Source organism: Cucurbita maxima, unplaced genomic scaffold (assembly GCF_002738345.1).
Source record: "Cucurbita maxima cultivar Rimu unplaced genomic scaffold, Cmax_1.0 Cma_Scf00003, whole genome shotgun sequence".
NCBI lineage: Eukaryota > Viridiplantae > Streptophyta > Magnoliopsida > Cucurbitales > Cucurbitaceae > Cucurbita > Cucurbita maxima.
In genome coordinates this window covers 2,024,725-2,042,374 of record NW_019272019.1, presented here as the reverse complement: position 1 = coordinate 2,042,374, position 17,650 = coordinate 2,024,725, and the positions used below count along the sequence as shown (strand labels likewise).

Sequence of the window (17,650 nt, the reverse complement as noted above, 5' to 3'; positions counted from 1 at the left end):
GGACAGGATAACTAAGATAGGGTTAAAAGAATTGGAAGTGACTACCTATACAAATATTGTGTGTCTTCCTTTTCAATCGCTCAGTCATATGAACTATGTCGGTTGACCTCTAAGAATTTTTTTGGGATGTAAGCAATTTATGGGGATGTCTTTACTCTTAAGAAGTAAGAAGCGAGAAGTAGGTAATATGACCATGTCTCTGGAAATGTCGGGATCATTATGTGCCAAATTTCGGTTTCAAATCTTAATCTGGATTCTGGGTAGGGACCGTTAAGCAAATTAAGTATTTTATTTTCTTCCTAAATCTCTCGAACTCTTCTTGTTCCATCTCTAAACACTATCTCTCAGCGAGAGTCTTCTTCTCAACTCACCTGTCTTATTCCTCTTATGATGGTGAGAGCAACAACGAGTAGAGTTCGCTCCTCTCCCGAGGTGCTCCTATTAGTTATGACTTTTCGTTTGACATTTTAGTTGAGCATTCGGACCGTGCTTCACTTTGGTGAACTTATGCGGTTCATCTTCCCTAATGTTTAGAGTTGTTCTGGTTTGAGAAAGGAGTGCCCACTAGCTGAACGCTTTGAATGAATAAGAAATAGACAAGTGAATCAATGATTCTTATTCCACCGAGTTGAAGCTAGCAACATGTCGCCTGACATCTTGCAAGAAAAGGCCTGTGACTTTCTTCCTTAGACAATGCACAACAATTGATAGGGTTACCGTTGTCAACTTTACTCATTTTTTTAAACATCATGAGAATGTTCAAATAAGCTTCTTTCTCGTTTTAGTCTCTTACTAGAAATTGTACGACGACCGAGTAAAACTCAGCTGCAAAAAGCGCTTTTAACTTTACATTACAACAAAAGCTCTGATCTAAAATAGATATATTCTCCATATATGATTGAGAATCAGGTGTCCCAAATCATTACAACAGCAATAATCCCAATTCCTAAAAGCACAGCAACAAACTTGTGATTGGGATTGACCACCCCAACTGAATCCTTGGCCGTGTATCCCTTTGAAAGCAGATGGTTTATGGACACATAAATGAACACTCCACAAGCCAGCCCCATCGAGATGGCAAAGATCCAATCTGCAACCGCGCCTTCTGTCGTGGCGTCGATTATGAGTCCGATAGCGATGCCAATGGGGCTCGAGATGGCAAAAGCAAAGGAGTAGGCAGCGCTCGACAACAAGGGGCGGTTTGGGATCATTCGGAGGAGAGCAATGCCCATGGCAATGGCTGCAAAAACCTTGTGGAGGGAGATCGTCCATAGGGCTCTCCAGGCATCGGCTTCAGTCTCTGCAACACCGATGGCAATGCCTTCGAACACGGAGTGAAAGCACAACGCAACGATTAGCAAAATGCTGTCCCCAAATGAACCCATTGTTGTGATAGCTGCGTGTGGATGTGGGTTATGGCCATTGCTGCCATTATGGACCTGAATTACACAAAAAAATGAGTTTAAGTTGGATATAACAAGGAAGGATAGCTGAGTTTAGCTTTGTTACCTGAAGCTTTGAGGGTGAAATTGCAGTTCCTGCAGTAAAAGAACACCATAATTATTGAGGGTTGTATAAAGATTAGAGACAAACACAAAATTCTACCGCTGGTAAAATTATTCATCCGTTATGTAGCCGCCTCGTGATTTTAAGACATGTCAACTAGAGAGAGGTTTCCACACCTTTATAAGGAATGCTTTGTTCCCCTCTTTAACCAATGTGAGATCTCAAAATTCACCCTCTTAAGGGCCAACATCCTCTCGGCACACCGTCCCGTATCTGGCTCTGATACTATTTATAATAGCCAAATTCTACTGCCAGTAGATTTTGTCTGCTTTGACCCGTTACATCCCACCTTCAGTCTCATAGTTTTAAAACGCATCTATTAGAGAGAGATTTCAACACCCTATTGGTTCGTTTCTCTCTCCAACTTATGTGGTATCTCATCGTACACCCCATTAGGGCCAGCATTCTCACTAACACACCGCTCAGTGTAACACCATTTGTAACAACCAAATTCCACCGCTAATACATATTTTGTTTTGACCTGTTACATATCGTAGTCAGAACATATCTACTAGAGAAAGGTTTCACTTGGACATTCCCCTCTCCAACTAAACTAAAATCTCACATATTTACTATAAAAATAAAAATAAAAAGTTAATTTTCCCTCCCAAACTAGCAAAATTTCAAAGATCATACTAAAAAGTTGTGACAAATGAAATCATTATAATTTTGTAAAAATGATTTTGAATGGATCAACTATTTATAAAATTGACAAAGCTGAAAGGTGAAGGATATATTTTTAAAGTTCAGAAATCAAATAAATGAGTCCACCCACTTACATCTAATGTAAAAATGAAAAAAGGAAAGTAGAATAGTGTTTTTAATTATTTAATATTTTTTTTAGAAAACAATAAAAAACTGTGTTGAAATTGGATTAGTTAATTCATTTGTTCTTTCCCAACCACTAAATTCATTGGTATGAAAAAGGATAAAGGAAAAGGAAAACAGCTTTTAGAAAGCGATTTTCAAAATCCCCAACCCAACCTCTAAGTTCATAGTTAATTCGTTTATCATTAATTTTGTCTTATTTTACTTTTGGTTGTTTCCTCAGATTCTGGCTCCGACAAGTTCAGGAAATTACTGAATCGCGTGAAATTGCAAGTAAATATCCTCTTTGATTCTCTATTCCACATTCATTTCAACCCACGAAAATCGATAAAATCAAAGAATCCAGAAAAGTTGGAAGGAAAATTCATCGGTTTAATAGCCGATTCAGAATCAGTACTAACGATTTTCCGAGAAAACGAATTTGAAGTTCACAAGAAAGAAGAACCACAATCAATTTTCACAGAAGAACAGAACAAAAATTCCAGATTAAAATTCAAATCAGAAGAGTTCTAGAATCAATATTACCTCGAAGCTCAACATCAATCGAAGAATCACCGTCCTGTTTACGATAGAGATACGATATCACACAATCCGCCGCCATAGTCATCAAAAACCCTACACAAGCAAGCATAAACGCGAACGGATACGCCTTATCAGTCAAATCGCCAAACGTCTCATTAGCATCGGAGAGGAAATGCATCATAGCAGTGCCAAAGAAGACGCCGCCAGCAAACTGAGTACCAAGGACAAGGAATCCATCGTTCCATTTGAAGAAACAGGGAGAGATTCCAGGGATGAAAGTGCCGAAAAAGATGAGAATAAGACAGCCGATCTTAACGAGAATGAGCGGCTTGGAGCGGAGGTTTGGAGTGGCCTCAGCATCTCCGGCATCGTCATCGTCGTGGTGGCCGCTGTGGGCGACGGCGGAGGAGAGGAGGAGGAGGAGGAAAATGGAGAGGAGGAGATGGCGGGCCATTTGGAGGGGAATTTGGGGAAGAAGAAGACATTTGTGCGGTGTTAAATACAGAGGAAGAAGGTGTGTAGTACATAAACTCAAAGAGGTAAAACAGATTTTATTGGAGGATGTTCGTACAAAGAAATGAAATGGAAAATATACTTTGTACTACAAAAAATATATATTATTTATTTTAATTTAATTTCAAAATATTATTATTTTTCAATTTAAATAAATTTATTTTTTAATATAATTTCTTTTTAAAAAAAATGTAAAAAATATCTAAATAAATTCGATAATATTTTATTGGTCGAGCGGGAATTTAGTGAGACAAAGATAGAGACAAGTAATATAGTTTTTGTCTCGGGCTCCATTTAGCTAACTCTTATGTTCTATTTAAATAAAGATTAACAGCTCCATTTGAGGCAAGTCAATTATTTACACGTCTCTAATTTCTACATTTTCATTTTTAAGTTGTATTTTTCCTTCTATATTAGTTTTTATTTATTAATTATTAGTAGTTAAATTAATTTTTACTAATTTTTCTATAAGGTTAAAATTAATTTAAAATAATTATGATCATTTAGCTAACCGAGAGAGAGAAATTTCTCCCTTCTCTCTTCCTCTCTCGTTCCTCGTTTAAATAATGATTATCAATTTTATTTGAGTCTAGTCAGACAAGTTAAATTAATCTCTCTAATTTCTACAAAAAAAAAAATAATAATAATAATAATAAAAAAATAATTTTAATTTGGGGTTGAGTTTTAAAATTTTCACTAATATTTACTAATATTTCTTTATCGTTAAAATTAATTAAAAACATATTTATATCATAATTATTTCAAAATTAATTAACAGCTATTAATTCAAAATTAAAAAATTCAAAAATAAAAATGTAACGTTGGACAAAAAATTATTATTGTTTTTAGTTTTAATTATTTTTAACATTTGTATTTGTGAATATTTATATTATTAATAAATTATGAAAATACAATAAAAAAAAAATGATCTGAAGAAGCTGGCCCACGTGGCAACGATGTTATCTAAGACTATAACGCTGGCTCCCTTCTTATGATTTGTCAGGCGCGTGCATAACGCGCCTTTAACAGCGCGTGGTCAAGGTTCGTTCTCTAGTCCCAGAAAAAGCCCGTGACTTGTCGGCTACCGCCTGTCCGAACCCAACTGTAGTGCCACGTCACAAATTAAATATATTTTTATTTATGATATTTTCTTTTTATTAAGTTTTTTTTTTTTTTACTTGTGGGATATGATTATATAACTGAAAAAAATAATTTGGAAGAATAAATTTTAAATAACCGACACGTTGAAAGCTCATGACCGTTGATTTCAAGATCATGCATCAGAAACCCTTTTCTAGACCCATGCTTATATTGTTGGCTAAAATCATGTCACAAATGTTGAACTCTAAAAAATTAAAATTTAAATTAAATCATGTAGAAAAGTCTGTTTTTATTAACTTTTTAAAGTTAAAATTTATTTCCCTTAATGAATACTCATAGTGGAATTTTGAGATACTTTTATCGATCAATAACTCGATCAATTCAGGCTATCTAACACAAACTATAAAAGTTACATTGGGTTAAATATTTTTTAAAAATTTGGGTAGTTTGTGAGTTGACTTTTTTTTGGCGAGTCAACCCGACCAACTAGAAAATAGGGTTATAATCCAACCCTAGTCTTATTATGATAATTAAGAATATTGGATGTTTATTACCGATGTTAGTGATGCATTGTAACTTGTGAATGTTTGATATTTAAGGTCTTTGAGATTTTAGCTATTAATGTAATATATAATGTATATCAATATGATTTTTTTTAAAAACAACCTAACCACCGAACTCGAAAATAGAGGGTTGGATAATGAACTACATTTGAGTTGTTCGAGTCGCTAACCCAACCTACCTAATATATGAGTTGGGTTGTGAACTATATTCGAGTTGTTCGGGTCACCAACCCAGCTAACCCAATATTTGAGTTAAGTTGTGAACTATATTCGAATTGTTCAAGTCACCAACCCAACCAACCAAATATTAGAATTGAGTTGTGAACTATATTCGAGTTGTTTGGGTCATCAAGCCAACCAACCTAATATTAGAGTTGGGTTGTGAATTATATTCGAGTTGTTTGAGTCACCAACCCAACCAACTCAATATCAGAGTTGAGTTGTGAACTATATTCGAGTTGTTTGGGTCACCAACCCAACCAACCTAATATTAGAGTTGAGTTGTGAACTATATTCAGAGTTGTTTGGGTCACCAACCCAACCAACCTAATATTAAAGTTCGGCTGTGAACTATATTCAAGTTGTTCGAGTCACCAATCTAATCAACTAAATACTTACTAGAGTTGGGTTGTGAACTATATTCGAGTTGTTCGGGTCACCAATCCAACCAACCTAATATTAGAATTGAGTTGTAAACTATATTCAAGTTGTTCGGGTCATCAACCCAACTAACCTAATATTAGAGTTGGGTTGTGAACTATATTCAAGTTATCGGGTCACCAATCCAACCAACCCAATATTTTTTATTGGTCCAAAATATTTACCCAACCTACCCCTATGAGATCAATTAAGAGGAGAAAAGAAAAGTCTGAAAGCAATTGAAAATTCAAAAGATGAGAAGAATTGATACCCTGTTTATTATTGTGTGGGCGTTGACGAAGACTTTCAAGTTGGAGAAGGCTTTGGCATCAAGCTAAGAAGGAAAGCGACCCAGAATCTGCCTGCTAGCAGCAAGAGGGAAGCTTTGAAGTCATCTAAGAAGTGACTTGCCATTTGCCAACTAAGAAGAAGAGCACAAAAACAAGTGTCATGATATTGATATTTACTATGTATGATGCATTCTTCATTTGTAAATAATTGAACCGCATGCACCTAAGAGTTTCAACATCAGCTAGGAATGACAAATTTGAGCTAAAATCTTCACCGACACTGTTTCGGGTGGTCGGGTTGATTTTCGAACTTCTTATGTGCACCTCTGTCATCCAACTTTGGATTATCTTCAATTTGGTCCTTGCATTCGACACAATCAACATACGTGACATGACCAAAAATCTATATCCGTCTATCTACCATATATCATGCCAATTTGGTAGAAATTTATCTCCTAAACATATCACACCTACTATGTGAGATCCCACTCGGTGAAGAGAACGAAACATTTTTTATAAGAGTGAAAACATCTCTTCACATTTTAAAAACCTTAAGAGGAAGCCCAAAAAAACAAACATTGGATAAATGGTATCAGAGTCAAACACTGGATAAATGGTATCAGAGTCAAACACTGGACAAATGGTATCAGAGTCAAACATTGGACAAATGGTATCAGAGTCAAACACTGGGTAATGTGCCAGCAAGGAGGCTAAGCCCCAAAGGTGAGTGGACATGATGCAACCTCGAAGAGGGTGGATTGAGAGGTCCCACATCAATTAGAGAAGGGAACGAGTAAACCCCAAATGGGGTGAATTGTGAAATCTCACAACAGTTGGAGATGAAAACGAACCATTCTCTATAAAGGTGTAAAAACCTCTCCCTAGCACACATTTTTAAAACTTTGCGGGAAAGAGAAAACGCAAAGAAGACAAAATCGGCTAGAAGTGAATTTAGGCTAGTGCAAACTATTTATTGATAGTGTCCACTCAAAACAAGAATATATTAGTGTCAAAAGAAGGTAAATATGAAGTCAGATGAATCAAAATTACAAATCAATCGAGAGTCAACTACTATAATTTGATGTAATATTGATCTATACAAATATAATTATAGAAAAACAAAAAAAAATCGAAGGGTTATAATTGTAACCAAACTTGGACAGTCATAGCTATTCAGGAATAACTCAGAAGAGCATCCTTGACACAATATCAAAACTTCATTTGCCTGGAAAAACCATCTCATCTCCAGAAATAATGGGATAAATAAGTTGCAAAATTTATGGGGGATATTCAAATTGAGAGGAAGAAGAAAAAAGAAAAAAAAAATTACGTACTGTACTTCCTTATCAAGAAGCTGCAACTAATGGAACGTAGAAGAGAAAATCGATGGAATCAATCTGAAGCTGCCTTCTTGGCCTGCATGAAGAAAGTTGGCTGGAGTTGATTCCAAACGATATCTTTGTTTATGTTTGACACTACAATTTTGATCAACTTTTTACACTATTTTGATCTCAACGTTTCCATATTCGCCCCTGCTGCTTCTGTTCTTGAATCCGCCTGCATCGTTAATTAAGACGATCGATTCTTAGGCAACGTATATAGATCATTTGAAGTAATGTCAAGCATTGAAATCATAAGATGGATGCAACAAAATTGATACAAGGACATATATAGATCGTTTGAAGTAATAATCGATTCTTTTTTTTTTTTTTCCCTTAATTTCTTTTTGAGATAAACTAATTAGTTATTGCATTTGATTCCATCTCACAATATCTATCTTTTCTGCTTCGCAAGCACTTTTACTTAACTTCATTAGATGTCTTTTAATAGAAGATACTCAAACAATACAAGAAAACCAGAATGCCACTAAAATTAAAGCAAAAATAGTAAATTAAGCCCCCATGTGAATCACGGGAGTCTACTATAAAACAATATTCTAGACAATTGGTAATCTCATGAACATGTAAATCTATAGATGTCCTACAAATAATATAAATCACAGATAACAATGGAACAATTTCCCTTTACATACAGCTTTTTGCTGACATCACAAGCTCAGGATAATAGAAATTGAACACCATTACTGAAAAAGTCATTTATCAATAAAAAAAAGGTTGGATTATCATTCTAGTCCTCGTAAATTATTGTTTTAAACTATTTGGTCCCTTATTTTTTGTTCAGTTCTGTTCTTTAAACAAGAAACAGGTTCAAGACATCATGCTAGCTTCAACGTAATGTCAGGTCAGTTTCTTCTAAAATTAATGTTACAATTAAACTATATTTATATAGCACAGGGACTAAAATAAAACAAAGGAAAGACAAAGACAGATAAAAAATTAAACAGACTAGAAGCATAATTCAAAACAAAGGAAAGACATAGACCTACGCATTAAAAAAAAAGAGAAAAAAAGAATCACCTTTGATGCTCTTTAGAACGTCTTATAAATTCCGTTGGAATGTCGCATCCTTTATATGATTCTAGTACTTGTCTGATGTCAGCTGGACTATTTCGTGCAACAACTGCATATCCAAGTAAACGTTTGTTCATATGTTACCAGAAAAAAATTTGTACTAACCAAACAAAATCACCCCTAGTTATGAATTCTCATCCTATTTATAGCAAGATTAAAATGCTTACATTCAAGAAATGGTATAAAATCAAGAAGAGCTGTATCATCTGCCTCACACTTCCATGGCTTTATTGGAACAGAGTTTTCTGGTTGTAGACTACTATCAAGTGCATGGCCACTCAAATAAATAATCTTCCTGGGATCCCTGTTAAGCTTTGACAGGTCCTGTTTTTTGTTTTTGAAAAACAAAGAAAGTGCATCATACAATTGAATAAAATTCGAATGGGTTACCTTACCGTATTCGTAAATTAATGATATATTGATCGCCTTTTCTCTAGTTAGAATTTTTCATCCAAAAGAATTACAAGAGAGTTCATTATGATAGGTAGAGGAAAATATAATTTGAGTATAATACATATGGCAAATAAGTAATCTAGAATGATAAATTTATGGTATGATCTAGCTCAAAATAATTGATCATTATCTTAAAGACTAAGGCGAATGCAAAATTGTAAGATCCAAATATCTAGAAGAATTTATCAGAGAAAAAAAGAAGAGTAAACTCTCATCCATAACATACTCTGTAATGCTTTCCATTCTCATACTTTGTAGCTGCTCTTGACAACCTATATCGTATGCAATGCTTGGGATCCAACCTATCAATGACAGGATCAACATACTGCAATAGCAAAACAAAATAAATATAACTTTTTCTGTGATTAAAATTTATAAACGTGGCAATCGAGTTTAAGATGAAAAGAGAATAAATTACCATATTTGATTGATCAGAGTATATGACAATTTCATAAAACTGGGCAAGATGTTCCAAGAAAGAATCAACTCCAGGCCTTTTAAACGTCTGCCAGCCTCTTTCTCGCTTTAGAAGAAAATAGAGGTTGTTACAACCAATGAAAAAAATACCCCAACAAGTCTTTGTTAACATCAAGTACAAGCGTAAACTAAATATAATAAATCTAATGATATCCAAGAAGAGTTCGGTGATTAAAATCAAAAAGAAACTTCAACAAAATTTAAAAAAATGAAACTTGTATGAAAAGGCTAGTCAAAATGCAATTTTTTGGCAACAGTCAAAATGCAATTCAACAAATTCACTAATTAAAAATGACATTTTTTTGGCAATGAAAACAGCTCTCACAAAGAAGAAAGTAAACATGACCAAAAAAGGATGATATATAGAAAAGGCCAAAACCACAACCTAAGCCACCAAAAAAGATAAAAATAAAAAATTACAAAGGCAATCGAGAACACAACATTATCTTTAATATTAGTCTTACCGTCCAATCAGAGTATACTAGAGTCTCGTTTAGATCTAGAACAAGCGTAAACACATGCCGTTCCATGGGATGCAATTCTGGAAGAAGCATTTCCGCATTGGGTTCAGTATAGCCCTAAAATTAGCAAAAAGTTACGGTCAGCGACAAGTGAATCTACCGAGGCTGATAAACATCCAAGAGCAATGTTAAACTGAAACAATGTACGCACTTTAACTTGCTCTTCAATTGCCTTCCTCAAATCCAGGTAAACGTCAATGAGTTTAGCAGGAGCTGCAACATGAGGTTCTTTTTGTTAACTAATGATACTGAGTTAACCAGTTACCATATAATAAGTATAACAATATATTTGAAACTCTTCAATTTGTCAAGTCAGAGGTGCAGCATTTGAAAAAATGTGCATACGTGCAAAGGTATCAAAGCCACCTTGGTGAAGGCAAGACACCCTCTATCAAGCATCACCTAAGATGTACTTTGGCACCAGCTGAGGCATTGAGGCGCACGTTTCATATTTATGTCTCTTTACTCTCCAATGGACAAAGCATCTTGCATTCTACCATTTCAACAATAACAACTACAACTTCTTTGATTGCTCTCCCCAAACCATAAACCCTCATCTCAGCTCTAACCTAAATTATTTTCTACAATGTGCGTAAGCTCCAAAGAGTTATTCTGCTCTAGTAGGGTTTCCAAGATATTCAAACGGTAAACCAAGGAGTAAGCGTTTGAATTGGAAAGGTCAATAAGAAAAGAAGGTTTTTGCTTCTACCTGACATTATCGTGGAGTACAGCATGCCCTGAACTTTCTGCCAAAGAAAATAATGACAAAAAGTTATGCTTCGCGCCACAAAGTAAACGAAGCTGAATAAAGAGAGACGGGGAAGAAACATACATTACCATGCAACCTCATTTGACACAAACAACTCAAAATAAGTTGAACCACGACTAATGAAAACCAAATTGGAATTGCACCATCCCAAAAATCCCAACAAACACGCAATATTTCCCTTATGTTGTTACAAACTCATTCATGCTTGAGTTGGAAAGAAACAACGCTAATTCGATATAGAAAACAATTGCGAAAGAAAATAACTAGAATTTGTCAAAGTATCCCAAACTCGGGACCAGTCTCATCGTAACACATACCTCGACACCGGAAGCATCGTCCGCGGCTGTATGATTAGCAGAACGACGAAGAGCTTTTGCCTTCTCTTCAACTTCATCATAAGTATAGGCTGGAAAACAAATCATCAGTTCGTAACTCCAATTCACGTGAATCAAAATAAAAACCAGATCAAAGTCACATCATTCTAAACGAGAAATCAGGAGGTAATGAGGAGGAGAAAGTACCATAGCTGGCGTAACCAGCAACCGCAGTTGCTCCTGTTAGAGCACCAATCAAACTATACTTAAGGAAATTCCAAGGCTTACTAGTGGTAGTAGAAGAAGAAGAAGAAGAACCAGTAGGGCCTTGAACATCAGGTGGAATCTGATCGGAGATAAGCTTCTGAGACGCATTGATCGCATCTTTGGAAGGGGTCGAAGCGAGGTCGGAGCTCATAAGACGACCATGGCGATTCTTCAGCAGGGAAACGAATCGGGATCGGAAAATCAAAGGGGACATTATCGGAGAATTAGGGTTTAGATCAGTCTTCTGTTCTAATTTTTCTTTTCCAATCTTAAAATTAGGGTTTTGGCAAAGAGAAATACAGCGAAAAGAAGACCTCCCTGAAATTAAAAGGACTGTTTGGATGTCGGTGTATGCTATACTTGATTCTGGACAAGGATCTAGAAGTTGGTGTTTGGATGTCGGTGTATGCTATACTTGGTTCTGGACAAGGATCGTGTTTGGCTGCAAACTTTTTTTTTTCTTTTTTTTTTTTTTTAATTTTTAAACAAATTAATTTAATAACCGAGGTTTAAACACAGAAAATACTAAACAAATATTTTTATCAATTAATCGATTTAAATTTTATTTTAAAATCATTAATTCATAATTTTCATATATATATATATAATGTTAGATTAAATGAATAGTAACAAATTTTGATTTTTTATTTGGTTGTTTTTCTTATATTTATTTAAAAATAATTAAATTATTATTATTTTTTACTATTTTTGTAAAATCTTTTAAAAAAATAATAAATTTAATTAGCTTCCAAAAAGAATATTTCTTAATTATAATCTCAGGATCATTCTCTAAATTAGTCGATATAAGACTTTCATCCAACACCTCCCTTTTAACAAAATACACCTCCTCTTAATTGAGGCTCGACTTCTTTTCTTTTGGAGTCATTTGTTAGACATTTGAGAATTTCATTGACATGACTAAGTTTAGAGCATGACTCTAATACCAAAACTATGGGGAAACACTATTTTCAGGCAAACCGAACCGAATTTTCGGTTTTCAAAAAACTCAATCCAACCTACACAAAAAAAAATAAATAAATAACTCGACCTAACTTTATGATTTGGGTCTGATAGTCTAGATTGATCGAGTTATCAAGTCATATGAATACCTGCAGTTCAAATACTCGTATCACGATTTTGTCATAATCAAAATTTATTTACAAAAAAAAGAAAGAAAAAATCCTCAATTTATATATTACATTTCCAATTTAAATTTAAATGCCTAAAATTTATGATTTATTAAAAATTTTAAAATTAAAATTAAATATTTGAGAGTAGAAATTTTAAAATTAAAATTAAAGAAATTTATTTTTTTAGAAAATTACTACTAACCCGTTTTTGTACGCCCATAGCCGCATGTATATAAGACGGAATGTTTCCAAAACCAGAAGCATTGAACAAAAAATGGCGGGAAATCTCGGAAGATCGGAGAGAATCGACATCATGAGGAAAATCAGAGGTCACAATTCCATTGAATTTACTCATTCTCATATTCATTACATACGGTTTCTGTTTCAACGTTGCTATTTTCTTTTTCGCTTTTCGATTCCATGTTTTGCAGAGCTAACAAGATCTATGATCGTTGAACTGAGTAATGGAAGCTCCAAGATGATCGCTATCGATCGGTTTAAAAATTACTGCATTAATTCCATTGAAAACTGGTTCGGATTTTGTTTTGTTTGTTCGCTGTTTTTGTTTCTTTTGAATCTTCACAGTCGTACCAAATAGTGACCACGATCTTCATGTTTCTACGTGATTTACTCGACTACGATTATTCAGTTCTCAATACGTATGACAATTTTCGATAATCTCCGATTTGTTATTTACCACTGGATCTGTTGGATCATATCGGAGGCCAAGTCAATCGGTTGCAAAACTTAGCCGCGATTTGTCATTTTCGAAAGTCACTTCTCTGTCTAAACTCATAAGCATTTGATATGTAAGACCTAGTTTTCAGTCATCCTTTTCGTAATAAACGAATGGTGTTTCAAACAATAGTTTAATCTTTCAACAAAATACAGTTTTCGAATGTGCAGTGGCCACTATCTTGAAATTGGACCTGTGCTTTGGAAATGATATGTTGTCTACCTAAAGAGATGTTTAGACGATTATGGCTATTTTTTATACAGTTGCTGCAGGTTCAATTTATCTGAAGGGAAGGAGATTCTAACGCTTCAAAGGGAAAGCCATGTCCGTAGACTAGGTGATTTAGTTTTGTCGACGAATGATATTATAAAATCATAATTCATATAGACTACAGATTACACTTGTGACTTATTTGATATTATTTTGCTCTATCAGATGTCTTGCTTAGAGTTCTACTCATTATTCAGCAGCTTCTGCGAGAAAATAGACATAGCTCAAAGAGAGATATATATTATATGCATCCCTCTGTCTTTACAGGTAAAGCTAACCACCGTTTAATCCGCAGGCACCGGTAGATTTGTTTAAGATACAACATGTTTCATAAAATAATTAGCTCTCCAGTTGAGAAGAATTAAATTTCAACATATCCTTCGAATTTATGTTTCCAGCAAATTTGTGGCAGGAGATTTTCTGAACATCTCCTTGTGTTGCTTGATATGACAGAGTTTAATGACATTGGCTTCATTGTAATGATGAATATTTTGCAGATCAGTCTGTTGTTGACCGGGCAATCAACGACATCTGCATTCTTTTGCAATGTAGCCGGCATAATCTAAATGTGGTTGGTGCTGCGCTTCATTTTACTTTCTTTCCAATTTATGTTTCCTCCATAGTTATATAATACAGTTCATGTGGGTTCTAATCTCAATATGGTATTTACAGTCGGCTGCGTGCACACAAAATGCGGTTCTTTGATAAAATAAACGTATAGTCATTTTTTGTCATCCAACAGCACTAAATAGGTGTCGAAGTTAGGGAGATATTCTTCAACAGATCAGTTGCAGTTTTCTTTAAATCCTATAGTTTATGTTTGCAAGCTGCTTCTGATGATCATTTCAACTTGTGTCCTTTTGACAGGTTTCTGTTGGTAATGGGTAAGTATCGAGGAAAACATCTGCTCAGTTCAGTAAAGAAAAGAATAGTGCAGAGTGCTGCTTGCGTTCTTGGCATAAGCCTTTACAAGCAGTCTCATTACACAATTATTTGTTTTGTGGGTTGATACCCATATCAGCCTTTTCTATACCATTAGATTCTGTTACATAACAATTTCCTCTTTTTGCTGCAATCTGTTTTATGGAGGAGAAAAATAAAGAACTGAATGTTGATGTAGTCACTTCTTTTACAGGTTGGTGATGGGTTGGTTGAGGTTCGCAGAAGCTGGTAGGAGATCTGATTGCATAAAGAAGCCTAACAGTGTAAAAGTTATACCATAGTTCTTCATAATGCAATTGCCAATTTTATCACTCTTAGCTGTAACTGATTTGGATGAATGCATCTCAATCACATACAGGCCCACTCCATTCCTGTTCAAGTTGAAGAAGTCACAGGTATTGCTGATACTGGAACATAACTTGCCAATCTGCTAGGCTAGAGCTTAAATTAGACACTCGGAATGATACCTTTGGATATGGATTGTCTATGCTGTAATCTGCCAAATTTCTACATTTCTTCATGAAATTACATAGTTCTTATGGGTGAGAATTGTTGGGAGGGAGTCCCACGTTGGTTAATTTAGAGAATCATCATGAGTTTATAGGTAAGGAATACATCTCAATTGGTATGAGGCCGGTGATTCCTAACACTTATCGCATTGCTCCATATTCTTGAAAGCCCTTTTCACCCGATTCGGTAAGCGCTTATGACTATTTGTTATCTTTATACGCAGATATTGCTAGTCCTGCGAATTACATACTCGTTGTTGAGAAAGAATCAGGTGAAGGCTATACTGGTTTCACGGTTCAAGGAATGAATTTCACTTTGATCATTTAAAGTATCTGGTTTGAATTCTGAACGTGCAGTTTTTCAGCGTCTAGCAAATGACCATTTCTGCAGCAGAAACCGGTGCATTGTAATCTCGGTGAGCATGCCTCAGGTCCTGCAATTGAAATTTCTAGTATTTAATTGTCAGTATTTTCTTTTTTCAGGGACGTGGATATCCAGATGTTCCTACTAGAAGGTAAAGAAATTATGGTCATAGAAACGCTAATCTCATTTTATCATTGATGATGCGAGACATGAAAATATGCACGCATGTATTGATATCAGGTTTCTGCGGCTTCTCGTTGATGTCTTGGCATTGCCTGCATTTTGTTTGGTAGATTGTGATCCATATGGGTTTGACATTCTGACAACATATCGATTCGGTTCTATGGTTAGGCTTCCTCAATTGAACAATTATCTCAATTATTTATCTACTAAATTATGCCATCAGAGCTGCGAACTAACCAGTAGCATTTTGTGTGAAACAATGATAACTTCAATCCCTGTTAGTGTTCTTGACCCTTTTCCTTTTCACTAGCAAATGGCCTACGATGCGAAGTATCTCAGAATCCCACAACTACACTGGCTTGGAGCTTTTGCTTCAGATTCTGACACATACAATCTACCACAACAATGTCTCATCCCATTAACTTTGGAAGGTGAGGGATCTTACATACGAATACACACAGCACTTGCACACGCAAGACACGCGCACATACACACGCAAGACACAGCACTTGCACACGCAAGACACGCGCACATACACACTTACTGTGTTCATTTTCAAATGACATTTTCACTTAGCCTTGAATTATGGTTTACTATATGTATCATATTTGACTTTTCATTAGACACAAATATTTGCTATATGTACCCTTTATTAGAAGCAAATATCTAGATATTTGTCTTCCATTACGGTTTACTAAGATATCATATTTGTCCTTTTATTATCGACAATTATCTTGTATCCCTTTATTGTTATTTTCATATCTTTGATAATTTATTTGATTGGGTAAATGATTCTAAATAGAGAGCTTTCACACCTAAATAGGTGTGGTAGTTTTAGCAAATATTCTCATTTATGACGTTTTAAGGGTGTTTTGCTTAACCTGTCAGACAAGAGGAGAACTGAAGCCCTGTTACTAAGATGTTACTTGCGGAGGGAGGTACCACATTGGAGGTAAATTTCTATCAACAGCTCTAGCTTTCTTTTATCCTTGTTTCATGCATTGGCATTTTCTACAAAGTAAACTTGATCCCCCCCTTAGGTTGGAATTGGAGTCAATGCTGCAAAGGGGTGTAAAATTTGAGATAGAAGCACTGTCTGTACACAATATTTCCTTTTTGTCAGAGGAGTATTTACCATCCAAAATAGAAAGTGAACTAACAAAGGGTAAATAAATTCTAGGTGATTGCTCAACCTATACAAGCTATTAACATTAGAAGCTTTACCCAGTGTAGTAGTTACCCACATCATGGATCTTTCAAACAAATGGGTTTGGTTGTTGGTTTAAGCCAAGATTGACTCATCTTTTAAGTTTTTTCTTTTACTTCAATACGTAGGTTTCACGGTCCAAATATATATTTGAGTTAGGCCTAGGACTCCCATACATTTGATTAAGTGTTTGGTTTGTTTTTTCTAGTTCGACCTTCCATCTGTAGTAATATAGAATAAGTATTATACAAAATTATTACCTATACTAAAAAGGTGCACATTTTTTTCGGTAGTTTGCTTTACTGGATTAATTCTATATTAGATGATTTTTTATAAATTTTCCTAAGATGTATGTGAGTGAAGACAAAACATGCCAAAAGAACTCGTGTTAGCCTGTGGAGATAGTTTTCACTCTTAAGAAGCAAAGAGTAGGTAATATGACCATGTCGTATGAGATATAAAAAAATATCGGAGCCATCAAGTATCGAATCTTAATTCAAATCCTAGACTTACGTGATTGATTGTACATTTAATAACATTAATTAGAAGGGTAGAAGATGGATGTGATGTGGGTCAAGGTTTCATTCTTTGGGAGACAACCACAAATTGAATTTATGTGATTAATGAAAGATTTGTTTCCCCCAAGAAAGGGATTTTCATTTCCTTATCAGTTAACTAATTAAGATGCTTAGGTCTTGATTTTGATGTTAACAGCCATGCATTACCAACTTACACTATTCAATTGTTTGTTTCTCATTAATTTGGAGTTTAATTAATAAAAAATATCTTTAAAACCTTTTATTTTGGGTCGTTTCAATAATACTCTTAATTTTTATTATAAAAAGTTTTAAAAAGTTTTTACTTGTTAATATATGAATAAAAATTTTCTGAGATGTCCTATATTGGTTGGGGAGAAGAACAAAACACCTGTGTGGAAACTTTCCCTAGCAAATGCGTTTTAAAGCCTTGAGGGAGAGCCCGAAAGAAAAAGTCCAAAGATGACAATATATGCCCT

The 17,650-nt window shown here is 34.8% G+C and overlaps 3 protein-coding genes across 3 annotated transcripts; 1 reads left to right on the top strand and 2 right to left on the bottom strand.

The window, feature by feature from the left end:
• Nucleotides 1-752: 752 nt before the first annotated feature.
• LOC111476718 (zinc transporter 11) lies at nt 753-3,370 on the bottom strand. Its single transcript, XM_023120506.1, has 3 exons — nt 2,920-3,370; nt 1,510-1,538; nt 753-1,439 (listed from the first exon to the last, which is right to left on the bottom strand). Exons 1-3 carry the CDS (start codon nt 3,368-3,370, stop codon nt 906-908), a joined length of 1,014 nt encoding a protein of 337 aa, XP_022976274.1. The 3' UTR covers nt 753-905.
• Nucleotides 3,371-7,058: 3,688 nt separating this feature from the next.
• Nucleotides 7,059-11,600, bottom strand: LOC111476733 (mitochondrial import inner membrane translocase subunit TIM50). Its single transcript, XM_023120527.1, has 10 exons — nt 11,235-11,600; nt 11,031-11,119; nt 10,654-10,690; nt 10,096-10,157; nt 9,888-10,001; nt 9,365-9,469; nt 9,173-9,271; nt 8,661-8,817; nt 8,440-8,542; nt 7,059-7,579 (listed from the first exon to the last, which is right to left on the bottom strand). The coding sequence occupies exons 1-10, from the start codon at nt 11,506-11,508 to the stop codon at nt 7,534-7,536; spliced, it is 1,086 nt and encodes a 361-aa protein (XP_022976295.1). The 5' UTR covers nt 11,509-11,600; the 3' UTR covers nt 7,059-7,533.
• A 1,069-nt stretch (nt 11,601-12,669) lies between these two features.
• On the top strand, nt 12,670-16,804 carry LOC111476764 (meiotic recombination protein SPO11-1). The gene is made up of 15 exons (XM_023120563.1): nt 12,670-12,753; nt 12,856-12,955; nt 13,424-13,497; nt 13,596-13,697; nt 13,928-14,001; nt 14,298-14,314; nt 14,566-14,635; nt 14,731-14,767; nt 15,106-15,153; nt 15,239-15,297; nt 15,365-15,396; nt 15,486-15,591; nt 15,739-15,859; nt 16,317-16,380; nt 16,469-16,804. Exons 1-15 carry the CDS (start codon nt 12,699-12,701, stop codon nt 16,599-16,601), a joined length of 1,092 nt encoding a protein of 363 aa, XP_022976331.1. The 5' UTR covers nt 12,670-12,698; the 3' UTR covers nt 16,602-16,804.
• The last annotated feature ends 846 nt before the right edge of the window (nt 16,805-17,650 follow it).

Coding starts and splice junctions, on each gene's coding strand:
- LOC111476718 (XM_023120506.1), bottom strand. CDS start 3,370: ATGGCCCGCCATCTCCTCCTCTCCATTTTCCTCCTCCTCCTCCTCTCC. Junction 1,539..2,919: donor GATTGATGTTGAGCTTCGAG/GTAATATTGATT, acceptor CTTTTACTGCAG/GAACTGCAATTTCACCCTCA. Junction 1,440..1,509: donor TTTCACCCTCAAAGCTTCAG/GTAACAAAGCTA, acceptor TGTGTAATTCAG/GTCCATAATGGCAGCAATGG.
- LOC111476733 (XM_023120527.1), bottom strand. CDS start 11,508: ATGTCCCCTTTGATTTTCCGATCCCGATTCGTTTCCCTGCTGAAGAAT. Junction 10,691..11,030: donor ACGATGCTTCCGGTGTCGAG/GTATGTGTTACG, acceptor TTTCTTTGGCAG/AAAGTTCAGGGCATGCTGTA. Junction 7,580..8,439: donor CGTTCTAAAGAGCATCAAAG/GTGATTCTTTTT, acceptor TTAACGATGCAG/GCGGATTCAAGAACAGAAGC.
- LOC111476764 (XM_023120563.1), top strand. CDS start 12,699: ATGGCGGGAAATCTCGGAAGATCGGAGAGAATCGACATCATGAGGAAA. Junction 14,636..14,730: donor GCATAAAGAAGCCTAACAGT/GTAAAAGTTATA, acceptor AATCACATACAG/GCCCACTCCATTCCTGTTCA. Junction 15,154..15,238: donor CGTTGTTGAGAAAGAATCAG/GTGAAGGCTATA, acceptor CTGAACGTGCAG/TTTTTCAGCGTCTAGCAAAT.